Source organism: Heloderma suspectum, chromosome 3 (genome assembly GCF_057233095.1).
Source record: "Heloderma suspectum isolate Gila_16-S chromosome 3, 16-S_ref, whole genome shotgun sequence".
Taxonomy (NCBI): Eukaryota; Metazoa; Chordata; class Lepidosauria; order Squamata; family Helodermatidae; genus Heloderma; species Heloderma suspectum.
In genome coordinates this window covers 154802295-154828815 of record NC_139460.1, presented here as the reverse complement: position 1 = coordinate 154828815, position 26521 = coordinate 154802295, and the positions used below count along the sequence as shown (strand labels likewise).

The 26521-nt window shown below is 42.3% G+C and overlaps 1 protein-coding gene across 1 annotated transcript in view; it reads right to left on the bottom strand.

Annotated features, from left to right (window-relative positions):
- Window positions 1–1420: 1420 nt before the first annotated feature.
- The window catches only part of HS6ST3 (heparan sulfate 6-O-sulfotransferase 3), a 311206-nt gene continuing 286105 nt past the window's right edge, over window positions 1421–26521 (bottom strand). Inside the window, exon 2 of the mRNA XM_084844758.1 lies at window positions 1421–2394. Within this exon, the coding sequence (XP_084700884.1) occupies window positions 1686–2394 (709 nt within the window). The 3' untranslated portion in view covers window positions 1421–1685. The remainder of the gene's footprint in view (window positions 2395–26521) is intronic.

The window sequence follows — 26521 nt, the reverse complement described above, 5'->3', positions numbered from 1 at the left end:
AAGATGTTTAACGTATTAACCCCAAAGTGCACCTGCACATGAGAAGAAGAAAAGCAGCTCATCCCAAAACCCAGTTCTGTGTGCAATAGGGAGGATTTGCTTATCCTGGTTGCTTTGTTTTCCATCTGATTAGCAGACATATGGAAAATCATTCAAACATGACAACTTGAATTCTGAAATACAATGCATGAAGCATTTTTAAAGTGCCTTGAAAATATAGCTATAAGAACAATAGTAGTATGCCAGAAGACATTGCTAAAGCAAATGAAAACTAGAAGCTAGTGCAAAGTATACGAACCTTAAAAGAAACGATGCAAGGAAGATTTACCTAATTTCAATTTGACTTATATCCAATACTGGAAGTGACTGAATTCAAAACTGAAATATTCTAAATCCTCTCAGTTTTAATAATGAACATGACATGGATCTTGCCCAAATTTGGGGGCAGAATTTGATCCTTGACATGAATGTTTTGGGATTTTATCACTCGTATTTCTAGTTTTGCCATAAAAACATAGAGGCTTGTTACTGAAACACACATTTTCATTTGAAATCCAAGTAAAAACCTGTAAATATGTACTTGAGCTTTATGTTTCAAGCCCTGCTCACTGCTAAAGGATCCCCTAAAGATGCATTATGTTAAAAAGAGCTATGGGGGAAGAATACTGGGGCACACAAACATGGTAACCTCTTGTGGTTTTCCCACACTTGGGACTTGTATGCTTTCAAAAAGTGGTCTGGAAGGAAGTCACATAAAAATAACCCTACCATCATGGGAAGCTTTGTACATAAATTTGAAAAAATATATGCAGTTCAGTACTTTACTCTCCTACCATCTAACTGGTCCTTTTAAGAACCCTCTCACTTATGGAATCATCTCAAGGAAAATATTATCAAGACACACATGCCAGTTGCCCTGCATTTTCTGCTTTCAAAATCCCCACGTTACCTCCAGGACTTCTTAAGTTAGTTATTGCGTCACCCTGTATGGTTTGGCTTCACAAACATGGCTAACCTTGGCAAATCGTTTTATAAAAGGGAAATTCACACTGGGGCAGTTCACACACAACAACAACCCATGGGTTAAACAAATCATCAGCTGTTGGGGACGAGCAGGGTTAACTACTGGTTTCTTTAGCCCCTAACCAACCCATTAGTCAGGGTTTGCACATCATGCTCAACAACCTACGAACAAGCCAATGGTAGGTTGTTGAGTAAAACCGGAAGTTGTGGGCATGTGGGAGGCAGTATGCTAGCTCTCTCCTGCTCATACACAACAACCCATGGGTTGTTTAAACCATGGGTTGTCATTATGTGCAAACCAGGTCACTATGGCATGATTTATTTATTTTTTAAAGTTCACCAACTTTCCGAATTGCCATTAGAAAAACCCTTGACACCAAGGCAAGAACAATGCATTGTAGGGCAGGCCTTTTACAGGTAGCTTATTTGAACAGAGAACAATTCAACAGCCAATTGAGTCATACTGATTAACATTTCTTGAAAAGCGCAATATGTGGTTTTCTTGAGTGACAAAATCTATAAAAACATAAAATGTTGAAGGGTGGCTGAGAGACTCATCAAATAACAGGAGTTCTACATATCAATTCACCACGGTATATTTCAGTTCAACAAAGAATTAGTGTGTGTGTGTGTCTGTGCATGCACACACACACGAGGGCAATTCACCACCGTTCCACCTGACTGTTATAATCTTCGGTAACAGTTATTTCTTTCACTTCTTCCTTGTTTTGCCATTCATGGACCTTCTGCTCACGCAATATTTTTCGCTCCTCCCGTCGTTTCTGGCGATTTTGTTCATGCTCTTCTTGTTTAGCATACTGAAAGCGCTGCAGAAATAGGTCTTTAGCATATTCATATAGCTGCATATCCAGAAAGTTCAGCTCTTCTATGCACTTCCGCACTGACTCACTGATATCCACATTAGAGGCTCGTGTGATATTATACTGAGTGAAAGGGGAAATGAACTCCAGGTTAAATGTCCTCTCAAAGAGATACTGAGTTTTTCTCTGAAATTCTGTGAGTCCAAAAAAAGCCATGTTTTTTAGGTTGTTCTTGGCGCTTTGGAGAAGGATCATATTTCTTTCACTCTCATTCATAAAGGTCAAATTGTAACATCCTACCAGGCTGAGATCAGCTAGCATGCGCACCTGGCGGTTGTTAGCCAGGTTGTGGCCACAGTTCATGAACTCCTGTAAGCTGACCCCAGACCAGTCATCTCCTACGTAACACATAGGCAGCTCTTCTGGTGTGGGACTCCTCCCGTCACACATGTGGAGGGAGGTCTTCCATGTTGCACCTCTTTGGACATGTTTCCATTCACTCAAGTAACGTGACACAGGGTCCCTCAGCATTGTGATGTAATAGAAGTTCCTGAAAGATGTAAGGAAATGTATTAGGATACAGTGGTGCACTGTTTTGTTCCACATTGGATTATGATATCATCTGGCTCAAATAATTCTACCTGTACAAAAGGAAATTTGATTTTGGTTAGAGCTTCCTGATATATACTCTTCTATGAGGGCCAAATAACAGGTGGCAGTGGGAGGGCCATGACTGGATTTCCCATTTTTAAAAAAATGTTTCATAGCACCATTCCCCACCCCCACCTCAAAATCTGATTGGGACTGCTGCACTGGAGGAATTTTAACTTCCTGTACCATTTTCCCAGTGAAAATTGGGAAGTTACTATACTACCGCCAGCTACTATTTGCCCCATGGAGCTAAACACAGGGGTACCATACCGGTACTTCTATGTTCTTATCCATAGAGAAAAAAGCAACCTCAAGGGGTGTGGATTGTCATCAGGAAAGACTTAAACCTTCCTTGCCCAGTGACAAAAACCAGTCAGATTTACCCTGTGGTGGCTGCAATTAAACTTTAAAAGCAGTGGGATATCTTACCATGGATCTCCTACTGACATATCTAGTCATGCTCTATGAAACACTCATACCAGCAGTGGAGATCCTCTGGTCTGTTGACCAGATTCAGCCCACCAGGCCTTCCCATCTAGCCCACTGAGGGCCATCCCCTTCTCCAAAGCCCTGGCCCTCAGGGAAGGGTGAAGTGACAGGGAAGCTGTTTAGTCAGGAGTCCTTTAGGAAAGGCATGGGTGAATGAAGCCAGCTTTGTCAGGAGCCATATCCTCCATGCACCTGGAGCACCCTGGTGGTCCCCAAAGGCTCCCTTGGGCGTTTATGAACAATGTGCATATGTGAATGGTATAAATGGTGGTTGTGTGTGAGGCAGCGGGAGAGTGGGCTATGGCCATGCCCATTGCTGGCCATGCCCTGGAACCAGTGTGGCCTTCGGACTGAAAAAGGTTCTCCACCCCTGACTTATACAGAAATGGACTTCTTGTAACAAACATTTTAGAAATTCTCATCTGGCTTTTAATGCCAAAGCTAGGGCAAAGTACTAGTTACAATCCTATTTTATGATTCTTTTGTTTTCAAGATTGCCTGCCCTGATCTTAGGTTCAGTCTTTCCTAAATAAATCTTAGCTTAGGAAAGGTATGTTTGCCCCCTCTATTCAGAAGTTTTTGCATCCAACACTTGAAAGAACCTGCAGCCACTTGAACATATCAGATGCTTGATATATTAAAGAGCAAAAGTAAATGGTTCAATATGGAAAGCTGTCAGGGCTAGATAAGAAATGCATATCATGTGATGGATCTCTGTGAAGATGCAATCATCTTTAACCTCTGGCAATACAATAAGGCATGCATGACCATTCTCCTTCAAACTTTCTCTAGATTCAAACTTTCTCTAGATTTCTGAGTATTCATGGGAATGTGGAAAAACTGGTGTTTATTGTCGGATCGCCAGAGGCTACAGACAAACACAAATAGTAAGTTGTAAGCCATTACTGCATGGTTTCTAGTCATACGTTTCTACCTGTAGATTTGTTTGGGGAAGTAGACTGTTCTGAACTTAAAGGATGACACTAAATCAGCTCAAATGCAAGGATTTGGCATAACTGGGGAATGGCATTGCACCATCTGTGCCTGAATGTTGCCCAGGAACAGAAATAGCAGCTTGTGTGAATCACTCTTAAACTTCTCCATCAATTCCCATTCCCTCTCCCCAAATCATGCTACCAGATAACTATTCCCCTTTCATGATCTCCATGGATAACTGTTTTCCCAATACAGAATACTCATTCCTTCTCACCAACTCCTCCAAAATATTTAAAATTGGTAGCATTAATGTATTGATTCAATGAAATAAATAAGCATATGTCATGGAGCTTGGAATTCCCTCAGCAAAATTTTTCCTTATCTACACTCAAGGGCAGGCAGGCTGGACATGATTAGGCCTTCTTCAGCAAAATCACTTCAGTCCTCTAAGATAATTTTACTGCTGCTAGCATACCATTATTTAGAAAATTTAAGCCAACTCCAAAGAAAGAATACACCAATTAGAATATCTTGATTAGTGACTTCAGCAATGTTTCTTAGGCTACAATCCTTTACACATTTGCTTGTTTGGAAGTAAGTCTCAATAAACACATTGTGTCAGCTTATGCTATTGGTGTGCCACTTCAGGTAACTTATGCTAGTGGCACATCAATAGTGTAAGCAGACTAGCAGTGTAGCCCACTGGAACTTACATCTGAGTAGGCATGTATATTGCACTGTTCGTTCCTTCCACTTTTCCTGAAACTACAGTATTTGCTCCAATCGTTCAGCCAGGAGGGAAGGAAAAAATGAGGCAGACATGGGTTTCAGAACACAATGAAAGAAGATCCTTTAAAAAAAACCTATTTTAAGAACACAAAGACAAATAATAGCTCCAGGGATTTAGAAGGAAAAAACCCAAAAATCATATTGGCTATACTTCACTCTTACTTCGTGACACCCGTTACTAAGAAGCCACAAATTCTTTGATTACCAATTACAGATTTCCAAACCAGTGGCCAATCCTTGTAGATTTCGTTTTCTGATTACTTTTTATTTAGGCTTTAACTGTTTTATTTTGTAAATGGGGCCTTTCTTTTCAACATGAGGCTTTTAACCCGCCACTTTACTGAAGCTTCTGCTTTCGGATTCTTTGTGGGATTAAGACCACCTCCTTTGCACATTTTTTTCCAGGGGTTTTCTTTCTCTGCCATTCTATATGTTCTATTACACAACAACTGGGTGGTGCTTGGTATAGCGGAATTGCACAAATATACTAGGGTTTCATGCCACCATTCACGGAAATAACAGACTTCCTTCCTTAGAAAGAAATAAAACACTAAAATGGTTGCAAAGAATGGGAGAGGCCATAGAGCATGACGACATCACGTAATTACCCACAAACTACCATGAAAGAGGAATCACGACTGCACAATAAATGCCTTGCGTAGAAAAGCTCAGTGTCTAAGAATTACAATGATTTCTTGCCTTCTCTTTTAATGGTTACATATTGTTTTATTTTCAGAGTGGTTAAGTCTATTGCAGCAAAAACAGCCAAGAGTTGTGGCACCTTAAAGACTAACAAATTTATTCTGGCTGAAATAAGCTTTCGTGGACTATATAGCCCACTTCATCAGATGCATGGACTGCTATCAATAACACTCCAAGCATCTAATGAAGTAGGCTGTAGTCTACGAAAGCCTATGTCAGTCAGAAAAAATGTGTTAGTCTTTAAGGTGCCACAAGACACTCTGCTGATATTGTTTTATGGAACTATTGTTTATCATTTTATCAGAAATAAGTTGTAGTGCAAAGTCATTTCTAAATACCATTTTGCACATTGATTTTATGGGAACAGAGAAGTCTGCATACACAGCCTGTTAGCAAGTAATAAATACATTTACCTATGTATGCCTACATGGTGACTCATAAGTCTGTGATAAAGTAATGTACAAAAACAGCCCTAGCAATAGTAAACACAACAGTAAATTTTGGAAGCCTTGAAACTTTTTAACTATTTGGAGGTTAATATATAATAATATAGTATAACATAATGTAATACAGAGTGGATATCAATGGGCAAAGCCTTGCACAAAGTAGAGAGCAAAGGGGACTAGACACCTTTTAATTAAGAGTAGAATTTCTTGTATGCAACTATATAGAATGCTCCAGGGAGTCTGTTAAATCCTCTCAAAGCAGCAGTCATTTACCAAAAATTACAAAAAAAAAAAAAAGTTCAACAAAATTAATAAACAAACTTGACTTCATATAATAATTACCGTATTTGTATGCTATGGCAAAGTTGAAAGTAAAACACCAAAGTAAATTATCTTACTGTTTTGAAAGACACGACTCTGACAACCCTGCTAATTACCTAAAACGCACCCATATAGAGACGTAATTTGTTTTTAGAAAGATGGGTGGGCATTTATTTGGGATACTTTTTTGTATTGGGTACAATCGAGCTAATGTTACACGCTTTGACGTCTCATTGATTTGCCCACACTGAAAAGAGTAAACTTTACAAAACCGGGTCATCAATATGTTAGAAAGGTCATGGTAGAAGGGAATCTATTTTCATTTGTGATAGGAAGGTGCTAGTATTACAAGTTTCTGGATGTTGATAACATAAGCCATGTATAATAGCATAGAACAGGCAATATCTCTTTAACCCCATTGGTAATGCTCCTAGGATACATAGAGCCACCACCACTATAACCCTCTGTTCGTGTGAAGGCTTCTTCACTGCAGATGCCTGTGGACATCTAGAGCTGGGACCAGGTAGTGTGACTGATGCCAAAGGCAGGGCCAGGAGTGCAGTCCTACTTCCCTTTCATGTTGGCTTCTTATTTGTTTACATCTGGTAAGATGTTAATATCCTGCAAAACATTAAAATACCAACTTATGACAAATGGATAACAAACATTTGGTTATGTAGTGACAATATCCAAACTAATGACATAAGGCTAAGAGAGAGCTTAGTTTTGGGGATAATTTTTTTCAAATGGATTTGGCCACCTTTTTGAAACTAGAGGAAAATACTTGGTAAATTAATATGTAATATGCTTTGACATTTTACCTTCTATTAAACAAAGAGATAAAAAGAGAGACTCTAGAAACTGTAATTCTTAGTTCATGTGCATAAATGGATGTCATGTTGAAATCAGTGAGACTCCCATCAGCCCTAGCCAGCATCGCAAATGGTAAGGGATCATGGACATTGTAGGGCAAAATATTTGGAGGGCTGCAAGTCTCCCCCCCTCCCAGTTTATATTAACGAATGAAACAAGTTTCCCTTTAGAAAAAAATGACCAATAGAAAACACAACTATGGGTTTACCACCAGGGTTGCCAACTTTTGATTTCAACCATTCTGGCCCAGGAGTCAGGGGTAGACTCAAGAGCAAAAACCTTCTGTTAACGTTCCGGCTGTTGCTGGTAGGCAGAATGGGCCAAGCCAGCATTTGGGATCTAGCCTGGGGTAGGGAACTGTGCAGGGAAATGTGTGAGGTATGGTGAGAATGGGGGACCACCTTGTAATCATGCCATGTGGTCCCCCATTCCACATGATAACTTATAGAAGTAGATTACTTCGTTGCTGGGGAAAATAAAATAGACACTGATCAGTCATTATTGCCTGCCTGGAATGTGAAAGATATTAAACTTTTTCTACACTCACTTCTACATTTTAGTTTCTGTCCTGAGAGTCTGTATATCCTGTACATGCATACTTGTTAATTGGGGATGAAGCAAAATTGAAAATTCCTTAAAACAGTCTATCCCTGGGCTCCTCATTACTGAATGGATTATTCAGCAATCGCTTGCCCTAAATTACTGAGCTCAAACAAAAACAAGAGAACAGCCAAGGAAAAGTTCACGGTTGAAGTTAACACAGATGGGCCAGTACAAAAATAGATCTCTGCCTGAGTCATCTCTCTGCAAACAATACATTAATACATTATGAGTCTCTCGCATCGAATCCATTGATATCTTTCCTTAGATTTCTCCAGACAACTCCCAACTTCCTTCGATAAGGCTTGCGTGACAGTGGGGAAGAGCAGGCAGGGTTGAGGAGGGAGCATGCTGCAGCGAGAACAATAAGACAGAGGCTATCAGACATTGTCATGTGGTGTAACTGTTCTCAGCTAATTAGCAGGCCTGCACAACATGTGGCCTATGAAGCCGAAAGCAGCTCACCAGCAATGTATGGTGGCCTGCTAGGTGCTTGACAACACCCCTGTTTTTGCAGTCCCTGGCAGGCAGAAAAAACAGGAGCTTTACCAAGCCTCCCAAAGGCATCCATATATATGGCTGGTGGGCTGGATTCAGCAGGCCTGTAATTAAAATTGCACCACTAGCTGTCATGAACTTGTGTGCACGTAACAGCCTCCTTAATCTCACTCTTCTTTGGTAAATGATTCATACAGAACTGTTACTCAAAGATATAGTTGGTTTTCTCAGCAGAAATGCATCCTGAGAATGGTTCAACACACAACTTCCCAGTCAGTGCCAAGACACATTTACACATTTTAACTGGAACATCTCTTCCTCCAACCAACATGTCTCAGCACTGAAACAGACAGACACCTAACTATTTTCAAGTAACATTTACACATTTCAACTGTAATTTCAGAAAATTTTATGAACAGCAGAATCCTATAACACAAGTATTATGGAACAATCGTGCACAAAGTATAGGAATGTCATGGCTAGTATGGATGCAAATCAGTAAATTTATAAGAATTAGAAGGATAAGAAGGCAAAGTACAAGAGATTTAACAGAATGGGGAAAATATAATTTCAAAAAACACAGTAATTTCAGAATCATCCATACAGCACATAAATTATGGACCTCTCTGAGCATACTAATGATGTGTGATTTAAATGCTCAATTCAGATGTAACTTCTGTAGATGTCTTTGCAAAGATGCTATAACTCCCATTCAACAGACCCTGTACTTATTAATTGGTCCTGGTTGATAACCTATGTAGCAGGAAGTGCAGCAAAACCATAACCCGCACTGAAAAAGTTGAGATTAAAGAGTAGGGCTCCCACAACAGAGGCTCTGGCTTCTAGAAAAGTATGAACCACTGAAACTTCTTTCAGCAATTTACCAATGTATGGATGAAATAAGTCTCAGAAGTACTGAAATGCTTTTGAGAAAATAAACAGAGGTCTGTCAAGTCATACACATAACCCCTAGTATATTGTGTGCAAAACTTGAAGTCAAGTGCAAATTTGTTTATGTTCTTCAATATTACATATTTATGATACTTTGATCCCAACTTTTTCCCCAGGTGCTCAGAGTGGTACACATTATTCCCTCCTTTTATCTTCACAAGAACCCTGTGAGGCAGGTTAGGCTGACAGCAACAGCGTTTGGTTCAAAGCCACCTAGTGAGTTCATGGCTTAGTAGGAATTGAAACCTGGATCTCTCCAGTTATGGTCCAACACTCCAGCTACTACATTACATTACACAACATTTGTTGAAGATGATTTTAAAATATAGGAACTAGCAACAAAAAAATAAGATTGTTTTCAAAAGTAATCATGATGAGTGGCTGCTTATACTGCATGTCAAACATTGCTGTTCCTTTCCAAAACATTATTGAGAATTATCTACAATACATGGCCATTCTCTCCACTCTACAACCTTTAAAAAAACAAGAGGCAAATCTATTAACAATGAATATTAAAAAGAGACACTGGGTTATATTCCTTAACTGTTCAGTGAAAACATGTAAGTAAAATATTCAAATAGCAACAGTGAACTCCAACAGAAAGTGAAGTATTACTGTTATAGAAGGAAAGTTTGATTGCTTCCACACTCTCCCTTTTCTCTTTGCTCACTCACTTTTTATGGAGGATCCAGACTATGTCATTGTTGTCAAGTAGTTGCATTCCAATATTTTCTGTGATGTCCTCCCCTAATTTGTGGGGATTTTCTCCCACCGATAAAATGCTATGTAATGCCAGCATATTCACTACTAGGGATGTATGAAAGTCACTTACCTTTTTGAAGGGTGACATTCGCGGTGGGGGGGAGGTGCTCCGTCCCTCCCCCCGAAATTCTCTCCGCCCGGCTCCGCTCCGTGGAGATTCTGCAGAGCCGCCAGCCAGGGCCACCCGCAGCCGGACATCTGGCCGCTGGGCAGCCTGCAGGGACGCAAATGGCGGGAGCTGTAGCCACTGCCATTTGCGTCCCTGTATTTTGCCGTGATAGGCCACGTAAATATTTACGTGGCCTATCACAGCAAAAAACCAAACAAACCAGCAGACGCAAATGGCGGTGGCTACGGTGGCCACCATTTGCGTTCCCTTTTTTCCATGCTGTTTTAGCCTACGTAAATATTTATGTAGGCTAAAACGGCAAAAAAAAAAAAAAAGGAATGCAAATGGCGTCCACTGTAGCTGCCGCCATTTGCGTCCACTTTTTTCTTTTTTTGCCGTGATAGGCTACGTAAGTCGTAGCCTACCACGGCCTCCGCAGGGATGCAAATGGCGACCCTGCGTTAGCCGTGATAGGCTACGTAATTATTTACGTAGCCTATCACGGCTATAATGAGGAAGTGAATGGCAGCCGCAGATGCGGCCGCCATTCACAAAGCAGCGCAAACGGCAGCAGGTAAGTGCTCCGTTTTGCGCACCTTTCGTGGGGTGGGGGGGTGGGGGGCTTCGTTCCGCCATGGATTTTGGGGGGCCGAATGCACTGGCATTCGGCCTCACTGAGATCTGTGGCGGAATTCTCTGACATCCCTATTCAATCACTACACAGAGATAAGTTGCTACGGTTTGGGACTAAATTACTTGAAGGACCACCTTTCACCTGTATCAGTCTGCCCGCACTTGAAGATCAGCAGCAGAGGCCCTTCTCATCTGCCTACCTGAACAGAGCATCTGGAAGAGGGATGGACTCTGCAGTGGCCGCCCATACCTTTGGAATAAGTTGCCATTGGGGGTCCACCATGCTCCATTGAAGGCTTTTAAGAAGGCCTTGAAAACATTTACTCTGGCCTTCTCCTGATATGATTGCTGCTGCTGTTGTTATTGTTGGTTTTGTTGCCGCTTTTTATTGTGTTCTTACTGTTTTATTGTGTTTTTATCATTTTTATATTGAATTGATTTTATGTTTTATTGCTGTATGCCACCTTGAGAAGGCTTCTGCACTGAACAGCAGCCAATAAATATTTTAAATAAAATAAAGAAATACTGAGGCTTTTCAGAGTGATTCCCTTTAATCAAGAGTTTCTTTTTGCAGTTTCTGAGAAATTTCTTGCTCCCCATTCAACATTGCTGGGGGATTAATGATGAATTACCCTTTGTCAGCCTCTGTAAAGGAAACCAGCTGTAATTTATGCAATTTTAATGGTAAAATAGTGCTATTTCATTATAAAAGAAATAAAAGAAAAAAGAATGCAGGGAAGTAATTATCTTCCACCCACCCCTTGGGGAACAGAAAACTGATTAATAAGGGCAAGAGACAATTAATCACTAATTCCCCAACTACACTAAAAAGGAAGCAAGAAAATGCCCCAAACTTGCAAACAGTAAACCTTTAATTAACACTGGAAAGGGCCTTTGCAGAATGAGACTTATTCATGAGTAAATATTATAAAGGAAAGTCCCACAGCATCAGTAGCCTGGGGGTCTCCAAAGCCATACCAGAGATCACCACAGCCAGCTCAGGCAGAGAGACTGTTGGGCAGCAGGGTGGACGGTGCACCAACAGAATCTCTGTCCTGTCCTGCACACCAACATCAATAATAGACACTCAAAACCTGGTGACTGGTGAACTGGGCATCTGGAAGGGTGATGGACTCATGACAGACCACTGCAGTCCTGCCTTTCTGCTCGAGAGCCCCTTGAGCCTTGGCTGTTGCTATGCTTTGAAACCTGGCAGTCAAGGCTGGGAGAAATTTACTCCATCTGCCTCATCCATCCAGGTCTCTCCAATACATGCCACATCAGCTTGCTCATCCAGGCTTAATTCCTGGATGGCTGTGGTGTTATTATTAACTGATCTGGCATTAACCAGCAGATACAGACCGGGTTCATATGATCACCGCCGGGGGTTATTTAAGCCACAGTGGGTTGCAGCACGTGTGGGTGGCCATTTTGAATATTTAACCCCCGGTGGGGGATGCCGTTGTTTCTCGTGTCATCCAAACCCAGATGGCAGGGGTTGTCTGAAGGTTAAACAACCTTCAAATAACCCTACAAGAGACCATAGGTTGACATGGCAAACCATGGCAAGCCCCCACTGGGGCTGAATATTCACAATGGCTGTCCGCAAGTGCTCCAACCCACTGTAGCTTAAATAAGCCATGGTGGGCTGTGGTGATTGTATGAATCGGCTCACAGAATCAATGATTCTGAATGAATGAATGAATGAATGAATGAATGAAGAGCCATTGAAATTGTGTAGTCCAACACCAGTCCAACATATTTCCATTCAAAAACTGCATCACACATTAGGGTTTTCCATCACTGGCTTTTCCAACAGTGCATTTGTGGCCATAAAAACACTTGCACTGCAGAATTCTGGGATCTCAACCACTGAGAAGGGTTTATACCCTGGCTCCTAGAGGTATTTCTGTGAATGGGGCTGCGATGTATACCTACCTTCTGTAAATTTAAATAACCACAATTACTAAAAACAAGAAACAGGGTCGACTAGTCACAGCAGAAAGGAGAAAATCAGTACACATTTGAGTTCATTAATATTTCATATGCTGCGATCACATGTAGAAAACACAGTATATTCAAATCTACTGCATATGCTGAAAGGATACCCTTGGGCTGAAAAGTAATACACACGTAAACTTTAACAATAATTAGAAATAATGTTTTGGAGTTGCTAGCATTAACTACTAAAGAAAGGTCATGGGACTCTCTGAAGGCTTGCTTTTAATTTTTTATCCAACAAAGAAGATATGTCAGCTGAAGTTCCAGTGTATGTCAAAGATATCTATGAGACATAAACAAATGGCTTTACTTAAGAACAATGATGAATCCAGTCACAACCTGTCATTCATTAAGTGCTCTTTTTTGCCCTTCCTAGGACTGGTGAAGAAACAGATTCATTCCTACATTAAAGCTCAAATTAATGGAATTGCTAACAGGACTGACTTTGGACTCTTTAATTTCTTTTCTCCAAAGATGTATCAATAGAAATGGCTCCACCACACACTTTATAAGGAGTTACGAATAAAGCATACAAAGAGAATGGTACAGCCTGGAGGGAATCTCTGGGATGGATTATGGTTAATGAGTCACACATTCACCTGAAGATACGAAGCAATGCAGGATGAATCTATAATGACACATTGTCCTTACTACTGAGCTGATTCTTGCCTCAGAAAGTAGAAACTCTTGTGCCACACAGCACACACATCCAAAATGCTAGTTGTCATACTTGAGTTGCTGACCAAAATAAATGAAAAATCAAGAAGTTCTAAGCCCGAGTAGATTCTCATTGTTTTTATTGGCATTTGGAATGAAAAACTTTAATTAGCAGAAGATGACCATCTGGCTTCAATAGAAACTAATTTATTTGTTCCTATTATAATCATCTACTTGTATTAAACTCTGCTGCTCTTTAGACAATTCTACAGTAATATTATATATTATATATCACAGACCAAGCTCCTGTTTCCACCTATGTAAAGACAAGGTGGACCATCCTTTTTATTTCACTTCCACCCAGTTTTATTGGGGAAAGCCGTATGTGGAAGAACTCAGTCTTGCTCTCAGAGGGCTAGAACACCATAAAATGATAAAATGTCAGATATTTTGTTTGCAGTCAAGAGATCAGCTGGGAACTTATTTGCTGAGATGGATGGCCCTTGCGAAATAAAAGGACAGCAAGACCTCAGCAGATGAAACAATGATAAAGACATATGGGAGAAGGAAAGGACATCCAGGAATGTTTGCAAGAAGCTGCCAGCAGGGCAAAGGACTAAGTACTGAAATATCTTGCCATTGGTTACTCCAGCTGGAATAGGAACTGCACAAGATATAATGGGCTTTATTTCACATTCTGCCACTAAATTTTGTGAGCCAAATTGAAAAGGCACCCTTGCCAATGGGAAATAAATCCAAAGTGGAAGAAAAGCAGATGAAAATTAAACTACTGGAGTTTTAATTCATAATAGCAGTTATATAGAGTTTATTTTTTAAAAATAACAATACTGGGGAAAATTATTATTATTAATTCAATTTGTAACCCACCTCTATATACTATATACAAGCATATTCAAGAGCAGCAAACAATGATATAGCCAATCAATAATTACTTAAAACAATTTAAAACGTAACAGACATTATCAGTTAACGTATAAACAGCAGCATTAGAAAACAATAACCTTAAAACATATCAGTAGCTATTGAGGCCTTTCTGAACTTTTCCCTAAGCACAGGGAAAAAAAGAGCCCAAAAGATCACCCCCGGAGGCACTTTCTAGAGTGGCTGCTCCCAAAATCTGGAACTCCTTGCCTAGCTCCAAAGGCAAAGACATTTTTATTATTATTTATTTAGGAAGTTCTCCTATGGCCTCTAGACATTGTCTGAGGGGCCACAGGATAGTGGGGATTCCCCCTTTGAGGTTGGAGAAAGTGCTGTGTCCTTGGAAGGGGGAGTCGGAGATCTACCCCCCCCGCTGCCGCCCCCTTGCAGCAGGCATGGAAAGAACTGCGCCAGCTGCCCCCCAAGGCTGGGAATTCAACCTCGGAGAGGAGGGAAAGGGGGGCATTCTGGTGGGCGGGGATGGGAGGAGACCAGAGAGGCCAGGATACTAGCTATCTTGACCCTCTTCCAGCCTCCTTCCCTTTCCCTTTGCAGCACTGTCGGTAGATGAGCAAAAAAAGTCCACCTGGTGACAAACGCACCAATTGGGCGACAGGGAGGTGAAGATCACCTCCGCTGCTTCTCCCACCCTGCTGGCTTCAGCCCAGCAGGGCATTGCATACACAGAAGTCCCCGAGTTCGGAGGCTTCCATTTTGTGAGGGTGCAATCCATAGGACTGCACTCTTAGTTTTTAAGCTGACTTGTTGCTAAAGTAGGTTTTAATCTGGTAGGTGTTGCATTTCTTTTTTATTGATGTGTTTTAATGGATGTTTTTAATTGATATGTTTTAAAGTTTTAATTATAATTTAATATTATCTGTATTTTATTGTTAGCCACATTGACCACTATTTTTAGTGGAAAGGCAGGTTAATAAACAAACAAACAAACAAATAAATAAAGCAAACAAGCTATGGGGCCACCATAGAAAAAGAGGCAGGTTGCTTACCTGTAACTGTAGTTCTTCTTTGTGGTCTCTGTGCATCACACATATGGGCTCTGAGCCTGCATGGAGCCTCTATTCAGGAAACTTCTATAGCTGAGGAACGTTCTTGGCGGGAACCCTTCCCCACCATCCCACTGCTCATGTCTGAGTGGGTTCCTGCCTATCTCCTCAGTTCCTTGAGACCACAAAAAATTAGTCTTGGATTCGAGGATCCCTTGGGATCAACATCAAAAAGGATATCTACATTGAAGAGGGGACTGTGGGTGGGTTGTGTGAATGCACGGATGACCACTCGAAGAACTACAGTTACAGGCAAGCAACCTGCCTTTCTTCTTCATGGTCTCTGTCCATCACACATATGGGCAATTGACAAGCCAACTTACCGGAGGAGGATAGGTGTCATACTGTAACACGGACAAAAGAACTGCTCTCCCAAATGTGCAATCCAATCTTTCATGCACGTCCAATTTATAATGCTTCACAAAGGTCGACGGGGTAGACCACATTGCAGCCTTGCATAGGTCCTTTAAGGCCACCCCTCTCCCCAAAGCTGTCGACGTTGCTATAGCCCTTCTCAAATGTGCTTGGATTCGATGAGGAGGCTCTTGGCCAAGAAACTGGTATGTCAATTTGATGGTCTGAACTATACAAGCAGCCAACCTCTGGGTCGATACAGGTAATCCCTTGTTTGGACCAGCATAGCATAGAAATAATCTTTTCAATTTCCAAAACGATTCGGTCCTTGCCTTGTAAAACGCCAAAGCCCTTCGGACATCAAGACTGTGTAAACGTCTCTCCAACTCCAAAGACGTGGATGGAAAAAAAGCTGAGAGCACAACAGACTCATTGAGATGAAATTCTGAAACCACTTTTGGAAGAAATGTGAGGTCAGGACGAAGGACAACCTTCTCTTTATGAAACACTGTAAGTGAAGCATTAATATGGAGTTCACATGCTCTTCTAGATGATGTGATTGCTACGAAGAACGGCACTTTCCAGGAGAGTAAATGTATATCAATTGTAGCCATAGGTTCAAAGGGTTTCGCCATCAAGCCTTGCAGTACCAATGAAACATTCCATTGTGGGACCAGATCCTTCACTGGAGGAAGAAAGGAAGAAAGAAAGGAAGAAAGAAAGAAAGAAAGAAAGAAAGAAAGATCTCCGGAAATCAGGGTAGTCAGAGATGGGGCGATACTCAGTAGCTCCAAGTCAAAGATGCTGTTTGGAAGAGATGTCAGTCTTCTCCCAGGATTGATGGCATTTCTTTCTTTCTCCCAGCATGGCATGCAATAATGTCAGACTCGTGGGTGCTAGTGATTGTCCACCGAGGATACAAGATTGAATTCGACGTCCTCCCTCCTGTGGGAATTGTCCAAGTGACCCCACCATTGGAACCATTACATCAGGAGACAGAGTCACATCTTTGGAAGGGTGCCATTCGACACATCTCTCTCACTCAGAAGGACAGGAGTTTCATCTCCTGATATTTTATGGTTCCCAAGAGGTCTGCGTCCAGTTTTAGATCTAAGACGTATACTGTTTCTTCTGTTGCTGCTGCTGTGGTTGGTACCAAGGGGTACAATCTGCAGACTGCCTCTGAAAATATGGCTGGTGTCTAAACTAACGTCTTGATGTGTAAAGCTGTTGTTGTCGTGGTTGTCCTATGCCCATCTTCTTTGCTGTTGACCTCACTTTTTGAACTGAATCCATCTGGTCATCCGTTTTAGAATTAAACAGATCCTCACCATCAAAAGGTAAGTCTTCAATCCTAGATCAGGCCTCTGGTGTTAGTCCAGCCAAGCGGAGCCATGCATGATGTTGTAAAGCTACAGAGCCTACCATGGATTTTGCATACAGTCAACCTGATGATGAGCAGTATTAATTTGTTGACAGGAAAGCGTAACTGCTTCTGCTTGAAACATTCTGGCCAACTCTTTCTGGTCATCTGGAAGGTAAGTACACGAAGAATCCATCTTTTCCCACAAAAACAATTGATACCATGACATCATTGCCTGAAAGTTTGCAACACGAAGTCCTAAGTCTGCAGAAGAATAGAGTCTACGTCCCATCAGATCTAGTCTGCATTCCTCCTTATCCACAGGAGAAGCATGTGATTTCTGGGACCGACCTTGAGCTGATTTGACTATTATCAAGTTTGGACGAGGATGAGAGAATAGAAAAGTGGCGTCTTTTTCTTGCACCTTATACATTGACTCCAGATGCTTCGAGGTGGGTGCCATCGAAGACGGAGTGTTCCGTTTCACAGTCTGGAGGAGAGTCGGAAGCAAAGGAATTGCCACTGGAACTGATGTTTCTGTATATACGTCATCAAAGACTTGGTCTTGTATGTGCTCTGTGGGTTGCCACACATCAATTCCTAGAGACTGTCATCTATAACACCTGCTTCAAAAAATTACCCATATCTACTGAGGGGGAAGCTCTGTCTTGAGTACCCACCACTTTGCCTGGCGATGAAATAGACGGAGGCACAGAGGAATAGGATGAGGAATCTGATTGATAATCTTTCTCGGACTCCTGTGAGAGAGCCCTCTGGCTTGTTGTCCTTACCGGCTCACCTTGCTGTTGCACAGGAGGAGATGGCAAAGGACAATCAAGAGGGGCCTGATCCACATAGCCTCAGGGATTATCCAAAGAGGATGAGTGTGGAGGAACTGGATGCAGCAGTAAAAATCCGGCGGACGCGAGAGTGTAGCTGAAGGGCCAGTTGTGTACCGAGGAGAAGTTGCTCCTAAGTACCTGGTTTGATCATAGTACAGATTGTAATCTCAACGTAGTCGCTACTCATCACATTGGTAAGAACTCAGGAGTGGCATGGACCAAGTAGAGAGTCGATCCCAATCATGACGTCGGTCAGAGTATTCCTCTTCATGGTACCTTAATGGTGATCCGTATCGAGGGACAGATTCCTTCAGAATGGCAGATGCTTAAGGCTTTCCATACCGACATGACTGTCGTTCTCCATCTCAGATGCTTGTCGATGGAGAGCACGAGTGTTGATCCAGAGGAGTGGAATCGGCTTGGTGTCAAATGGGAGAAATACCCCTGATCTCGCCTTCTGAGGCCGTAGTCAGTGGCTCCAACAGGGCTGCAGCTGTCAGTACCGATGATAGCCTCAAAACCAGTGAATTCAGAAGAGGGGGACGAGGAGGCATGTCCAACTACGAAACTCTCGGTGGAGTCTTTTTAGGGTTTTTCCTCTTCTTTTTCTTCGGTACAGCCTCCGACACAGGCATAGAACATTCAGCCTTCTTTGCAATCTTTTTGGCCACAGAGAAGGGCAACAAACAACCCGGTGTTGGAGGGCCTGTTCTCCTCACTCCAGTGATGATCGAGGGGGTGAAAAGGTGGCAGGTTGTAGCATGTCGCTCCACTCAGGGGTAGCTGGTTGAGGTTGAGACATTCGGGTATCCACTGCTTCCAACGCCCTTTTCCACAAAATCGCCTTTAATTTATGTGAGCGATTTTTCCGGGCTTTTTTGAGAAGGATTGACAATGATGACACGTCTCTGCAATGTGAGACTCCCCAAGGCAAAGGAGGCACAAAGAGTGTCCATCAGATGGGGGAAGTTTACCGCCACAGTGGACGCACTTTCGAAAAAGGGCCTTTAATGCCATATGCCAAAAAATAAAAAGAACTAACAACTATACTACCTTTTTTATGGTAAGAAGAAGAAGAAACACAAAAAAGAAACCTCAGCACTAACTCCATGAAAACATTTTCGGCCAACTTTCCCAATGAGGCAACCATGACAGCGATCAAAAAGGAACTGAGGAGATAGGCAGGAATCCACTCAGATATGTGCAGTGGGATGGGGGGGGGGGAGGTTCCTGCCAAAAATGTTCCTCAGCTATAGAAGTTTCCTGAATAGAGGTTCTGCACAGGCTCAGAGCCCAGATGTGTGATGCACAGAGACCACGAAGAACTATTGTACCTACCTATTGTATTTTCAGTGATGATGGGACAAACAGCAGAAGCCTATCTTGGGCATGTTCTTCTGAAGGAATACAATTCTTAAGGTATTCTGGTCTCAAATCTTTTAATGCTTTGAAGATTAAGACCAGCACTTTAAATCAGTCCTGGAAACAAATATGCAACCAGTTAAGTTAATATGAACTCAAACTTATATGGTCCAGTCTTAAAGCCACAGCCAGCATCCTGACAGGTATGCTTTGGATACTGCAGTTTCTGAACCATCTTTAAAAGCAGCTCCCATAGAGACCACTGCAGTAATCTACCTTAGATACTATGGCATGAGTAACCAAGGCCAGATCTTATTTCTCTGAAACAGGCCACAGCTAGGGAAATCAGCCAAAGTTAGGGGAAAAAATGTTCCTGGCTACAGCTGACACCTGGGTAGCTTGGATAACTGCCAAGTCTAATAGAAGCACACCCAGGCTGCTTACCTGATCCTACAGGGGGAGTGCAAATCCATCCAGATCAGACTGTAAACCCATGCTCAATGGAACCATCCACAACAGCACATCTATCATCAGTTTGTTTGCCCCATGTATTCCTAATCAGAGAGGAGAAACAAATATAGAGTTTCCATTGCCTTCCTGGGATCAGAAGATGGAAACAAGAGGTAGAGCCAAAGGCCATGGGAGCACAGCAGTCTCCCAGACCCCCTAGGTACAACCAGAGACTCAGAAAAACAATGCCTTGCAGTCCCATCCTGGCAAGGTGATCCAGAAGAATATCTAAGGGGCCACTTAGATATTCTCACTGTCTCACTATGAAGCTCCCCAAGTATTAAGATTTGTAGGAGAGGCCCTTTTGAGGGTGTCATTATCCACAGAAGCCCATTAGCTGAGCTTATGTGAAAGGGATTTTTCCTGTGTTGCCCCCAAATGTGCTGAGGAATGTGCTTCCCCAGGAACTACAATTGGCCCCCACTCTCCTGGTCTTTGGAAAGGATGTAAACATGCATCTCTTCAATTTAGGCTTTCAAAATGTGTAGTTGAAATGTTTTATTGTTTTTAATGTTTTTGTTCTTCTTGCTTTAAGGCCTTGTAGTTTTACATAGTTGTACCCCACCATGACGATTATTTAGCTGCAGATAAGGTGGTATATAAATGTGAATAATAAAATTAAAATATCACGTTATTAAACACTGTGAAAAGGTTCTGGAGAATCAGAAAGGTCGCATCCCACCCATCCATCTCCTGGAGAAGGACAAGGTAGTCAGTCCCCAAACTGGTCCAGAAACCTGACTGAAATGGATCTACATATCCAGAGGAACCTGGATATGAGATACCACCACACACTTGCCTATTTATTTATTTACAAGATTTCTAGGCCATCTCTGAGGAAAAAGCCTTCTCAAGGTAGCTTACATAAAAAGAATAAAATAATTCCAATAAATACAAAGAAGTTAAAAGCTTGACTACATGACCCCAAAAGGCAGATTCGATACAGAATTATAGTTATTTAAACTACCTAGGTCAAGAATAGATATCTTCAGAAGGGATCTCATCAGAGCCTCTTTTATGTCTGCATGAACTACTCAGTTTCTCAGAGAGGCATTGACTGAGACCCAGATCAGCTGCCTGATGTGGCAGCCCTAGTCAGCCAAGATAGGCCATGTTCAAGATTGCATGTCATGTGGTTGATCTCACTTCTCTATGTGTTCCTCAGGTTCATACCCTCAGATTGAACTACCTGAAAGGTCTCCATAACAAACTGACCAGCAGTGGACTAGGCAGTGCACTAAGAGAATCCCTATTCTGTCTCTCGCATACAAGGCACTTAAAAATTAGCTGACTGCTGGACAGAGCACCTGGAAATGGAAATAGCACAGGAACCCCACCTCCTCAACAACTGAGTTGAGGGTGATGCTGTACCGAGAAAGCTGGTGATCACAAATTTGGTGGACTCTTTGAACCCAGATCCCAATTCTATCATCCAGGGGGCTGTCTTCATGAGCAATTTAGTGCGAAGGTAGAGCAGTCTGAATTCCTTCGCGTTAGATGACATCGTCACCAGTCCACTCCCAATCAGCCATTTCCTTCTTGAAAAGCTGCATTTTCTGAAACTCCGTTTACTCCAACTTTTTTATTGAAAGTGGCTTCCTGGTGGTTTTACCACAGTATGCCATGTCATCCCCATCCCCCTGCATTAAATACTGGATGTCTGTGTGACTTGGCAGTGATGTGGTGAAGGGGGTGGAACACCCTGTTCCCTCCTGTTTCCCCAATGGAAGTAGTTTTTCCCATTGAGAAAATCCCCAGGAGGGCACCAACAACCCCTCACATTACCACAATAGTGGGGACACTCCTTCACCTTAGGTAGCCTGCTTTTAATCTTTAACATATCCCCCCTTCTGTGCATGTTTATTCAGAAGTAAGAAATCAATCGTGCTCCCCTGCAGTGAAAGGGTGAAAGGCTAACTTCAGTAACTTGCCCTAAAGTGCTCTTTCACTTCTCCAATGCTCTCTTCAATTGCTACTGCGATACTGTGCTTCTTTGATGTTCTGTAGTTTCTCTGATGTAGGGCCGATCTACGTTGTACCCGCCATTGCAATGAATTTGGTGTCCCATCGGGTTAAACGCTCTTGCATTAAAATGTGATTATTCACACTCACCCATTTTCCCCATTGCAGTGCTTCATTGAATGCGCAAGCTCGGTTCACACTCGAGCGCTGTGCTGTTTTCCTACTGTTTTCCCGCACGTGCTTGTCTGATCTCAGATGCTAAGCAGGGTTTGCCCCGGTCAGTAGTTTGATGGGTGACTGCCTGGGAATCAGGCTTCCTGAACTGAGCAGGGGGTTGTTCTATCCCTTCAATGAGACTAAGTTTTACCCCCTCCTATCCCCGCTCTGGATGTTTTTTTTTAAATTAAGGCATTATCCTCGCAGAACTGGGGCTTCTCCGCGATGTTTTTTTTTTCTAATTCAGGCATAATCTTCGAAGATTCGAAGTTGTGAAGCTTCCGGAGTGGGGGATAGGAGGGGGTAAAACTTAATCTCATTTGAAGGGATAGAATAACCCCCTGCTCAGTGCAGGAAGCCTGATTCCCAGGCGGTCACCCATCCAACTACTGACTGGGTCCGACCCCGCTTAGCTTCCGAGATCAGACAAGCACGCGCACATCCAGCCCTTTGCTTGTTGCTGAGGAAATGCGGGCTGCTGAGGAAGCTATGTGATCAGTAGCTGGAAGAAGACATGGGGACGTCGAGAGCTGTGATTGGACAGGAGGGGAATACAAACACTGCCATATATGGACAGGCGGGGGAGGGGACTAAGACCGGATATGGTAGCAAAGGCAGAAAATCAGAGCACATTAAGGGGAAATACCGGGATATTAGGGTATTGAAAGCGGGAGCACTGAAGTGGGAAATTCCGGTTGCAATTTGAGGCGGGTACTACGTAATGTGAAAGGCGGGCGGTGAAACCTCATTGGAAGCGAAAAAAGGCAGTAAGTGTAGATCCAGCCGTAAAGTCATTTTGCTGTTGTTATGTAAAGTCCCTTCTCTGCTTTATCGCAATAATGATCTTTTGAGTTTATGGAAGAATTGCAAGCAGGGAGAAGGAGAAAGGGAGAAAAGGGGGGTTGGAAGCAATAACTCTGGGGCAGAGTGCTGGAATGGGGCAAAATTGAGTGGCTGAGCTGCTCTCACGAAGGGCCTTCAGATGCTGCACTCGAAAACTGGGGATTTTGGCTTTTTCAGGGAAATCTGCACACATGGGGAAAATTAGTTGCTCTCCATTCATAATAATGTAGTAGCAAGGGGGAGCCTGAACAGGGACGAGAAACAAGCTTCTCTCATTAGTTGAGCAGACCCTGCCAGTTTGATGACGTTCAGTTCTACTCCACCCACCCCACCCAGAAGTATGTTCCTTTCAAGCAGTGTGTGACCCCTGAAAACCAGATTTTAAGGTACGGTACACTCAGCTTATCTTGCTTCATGTGTCCCTGATGGATGAAAGCCGATTCCATGAGAATCCAGATAATACCCCAACGCACTTCTCATTCCATTGTCGTGAAGATCCCCCCCCCCCCCCGGATATGTGGTGGGCAGTAGTAATTACTCAGTGTAAGGAAAGGCTCTCTCCCAATGCCTAGAGACCATAATTATTCTCCTGAGACAGGACATGTGCTCTATAAAGTTCAGGAGTTAAATCCTTGCTCAAATTAAATCTGGAGCTTGGGGCCCAGGTTGAAACTACTGCTTAGGCTAACACAAAAGGCTTGTGCTAGCCCAGGGGAATTTCAAAACTAAAGTGCCTTAGGGTCATAGAACAAATTTCAAGGCAAACAATAAAGAAGGAATCCTCGGTTGTGAGAATATAAATTATGCATTTTTAAAAACTTAAACCAAGAGCATGTATTTATTATTAACATATACTAGTTTATCTGCTAAAAATCCATCAAGGTGGTGTACAATTTAAAACAATAAAACTTTAAAATAATAAAAACAAGAACACTGAAAATAGTAAAGCTATATATTTTAAAAGGCTACATTGAAAAGATTTTAAATATTTTAAAATTATCTCATAAGGACAGAAAACATATTTTCCCTTAACAGAAAGAGTTGTTTGGAAACCAGTTAATTGAGGAACTGCGAACAAAAAAAGGAAGACATTTGGACATAGCCTTTCTTTCTTGCTTGCTCAACTCATACAATTTCATTTGAGGTTTTCAAATGGTGGATAAGTTAATATTATTAAGCTCCCTTACTGTGGAGTCTCACCCATGGCAATTAAGTGCCCAGCTTGTCTGATTATTAAGAAGAAACACTGCCTTCATTTTAACTGACCTTTCTTCCTTCTTATCTAGATTTGGTTTGGTACCTTTCTTGTTATACAGGACTTCATGACCTTACCAGGTACAAGACTGAAAAAATGGCCTTTCTAAAGTGACCATTACACAGTACTCTGCTGCAAGTCTGGTGCCTGCCTTTTGTTGCTTAATTTGCTCTAATACACAACTTACAAGCATGATTCTGACTTCTGAACTTTCACACCATTTGTGACTACCAGGGACAGCCCAAGACATTTTCCTTCCTGAAGTAGAGGACAAAATGGCTCCCCCAGTTCCTCATACAGAAGCCGACCAGGCTGACTGTTGAATCTTACTTCAACACTGACAATAGAATACATTCGAGGGCAGCAGGCTAGCTAAGGGGGTGCAGGAAGGGCTGGTGCAAGACCTTCTGCTGCCTGAGGTGTGAGAACAGACCGCCACTTGCATTTCTGGAAGGGAGGAGAGTGAGCCACTGCCATGGGCTGCTTCCGAGTATGCGTGTGGATTGCGAGCTGCGCCACATGCTGCTGCCAGGGGTATGGGAGCATATGCTGCTGCTGTGCTGGCGTGCCGCGTGCTGGCAGGGGAGCATGAGCCACCCTGACACCTGCCTTCCCTTCAATACCTCACTCTGAGGGGTCCTTCCTCAGAGCAAGGCATTAGCAGGGAAGTGGCCCTGGAGACTGCCTGTGCTATGGTAGCACAGGCAATCTCTGAAAAAGGACTCCTCAGAGTGAGGTGGTATACGTTAACTCATGAACTTATGTGTATGCTTTATACATTTACCATGATGTACAACTGGCGATGCATTATTATTGGAAACACAAATATGGCTTATCGTTTTAATCTGGATATGAAAAAAACACAGTACATTGAGTTTCCTCTATATTTATTTTAAATTGCCACTTAGAACATTATTTTTCCCTCTTTCAATTTTGCTTGTTATTTCTTTGGCAGCTGTCATCAGTGTAGCCAGGTAAGTAGGATAAATGACTTATTTGTGGAACAGATGCCAGAACTGTAGTAAACAGACCTTCAAAACCAAGTACATAACTTCTTCTCCTGATCAAATTCTCTTTAATCTCTCTAATTCAGTCACAGGAGCTCTCCCTTAAGCTGTGCTTTCTCAAATGAAAGTTCAATGGGATTGTTTACTGTTGTTGTTGCTGCTGCTGCTGCAATGCATTTTGAAGCATTCCAGTGATTCTGCATAATTAATACAGCAATTAACAATAAAAATACAAAGTAATTGGAATCTCCTTGAGAAACCAATTTGTTCTCTTTAAAGTGCTCATTGCTTTTGAAATAAAGGCATGACCTTAAACTTTCAAAGCTTCTTTTCAACAAATGCACCCCCTACCCACAGATTCTGCTGCCATGGTAACTGCAGGCCCACTGCACCCTTAAAATAAGAATTTTTTTCCCTGGACCCATGGACTCTGCAGGGAATGCTGAGCACTGCCTGCCTCCATGCCAGTGAAAATGGCAGCCAACCATAGGAGCTGGCTATTTTTCTGGGAAGATGAAATAACAGCACGGTTATATCTGCACCCTACTTTTGCAGACCTGCTGAAAGGAGTGAACTGGGAGACAGAAGCGTGGAGTGGACCTGTGACAGGGACATGCGTAAGGGTCTCTAGGCATATTACATTCAAGGTGTGAGAGTTGCTATAATGTGTCCCCTCCTTGCATCATGAAGATAAGAGCCATGTAAAGGAGCATATGCTACAGCTCATTCCCATGACAGTGTCACCCCTCCAAGAAAGAATCTTATTTATTTATATAGAAATTTCCATCCTGCCTTCTAGTGCCTGTGCATGCAAAAATTAAATTACAGTATCACACAACAATACATTCAATAAGAATACAATATGAATACAATTGAAGCAGGGACCGTGGATAAATTGGGGCAATGCTGACATGGGGAGGAGTTTCAATAACCTGCCACATGACCCTAGACTCACTTTACCATCACAACATCTCTTAACAGTTAAGGTATAACTAACCTGTGACACTTAGTATGTATTCTTGCAGTGCCAAATTTGGAATTATATTATGCTGCTACTCAGATTTCTTGTAGGATGGATTTATCCCTCCTCAGAGCACCAGTCAACATTCATAGAACAACAGGCAGTGGGCAACTACCCTCTTGATGCCCTGATATGGGTTCAGACATCGTGACAGACCTAAATGCATCTTTGAGCACCTGGAGTTTAGAGACACTACACTTACCTCAGAATGCTGGGGCGGGGAGGGGGGGATGGGACGACTGGCTCCTCATCTGTCCCCCACTAATGTCAGTGCTGCATCACCAGAACTTAACAGTAGATAACAATCCTCAATATTTTTGTGCTTGGACAGCAGCAAAAGTCTATAGATTCTTTGATTTATTTGATAAAGGGGAACCTCTCTCCTATGTAGATGTTTTGGAAAGAACTGAACCAACCATGCTGTCTTTTTATCAGTATCTGCAGCTGTGTCATTTTCTTAGCAAGAATCACAAGAAGAAGGTGGCCAAGTGCCCACTTACTTCTTCTGAATTCTTTAT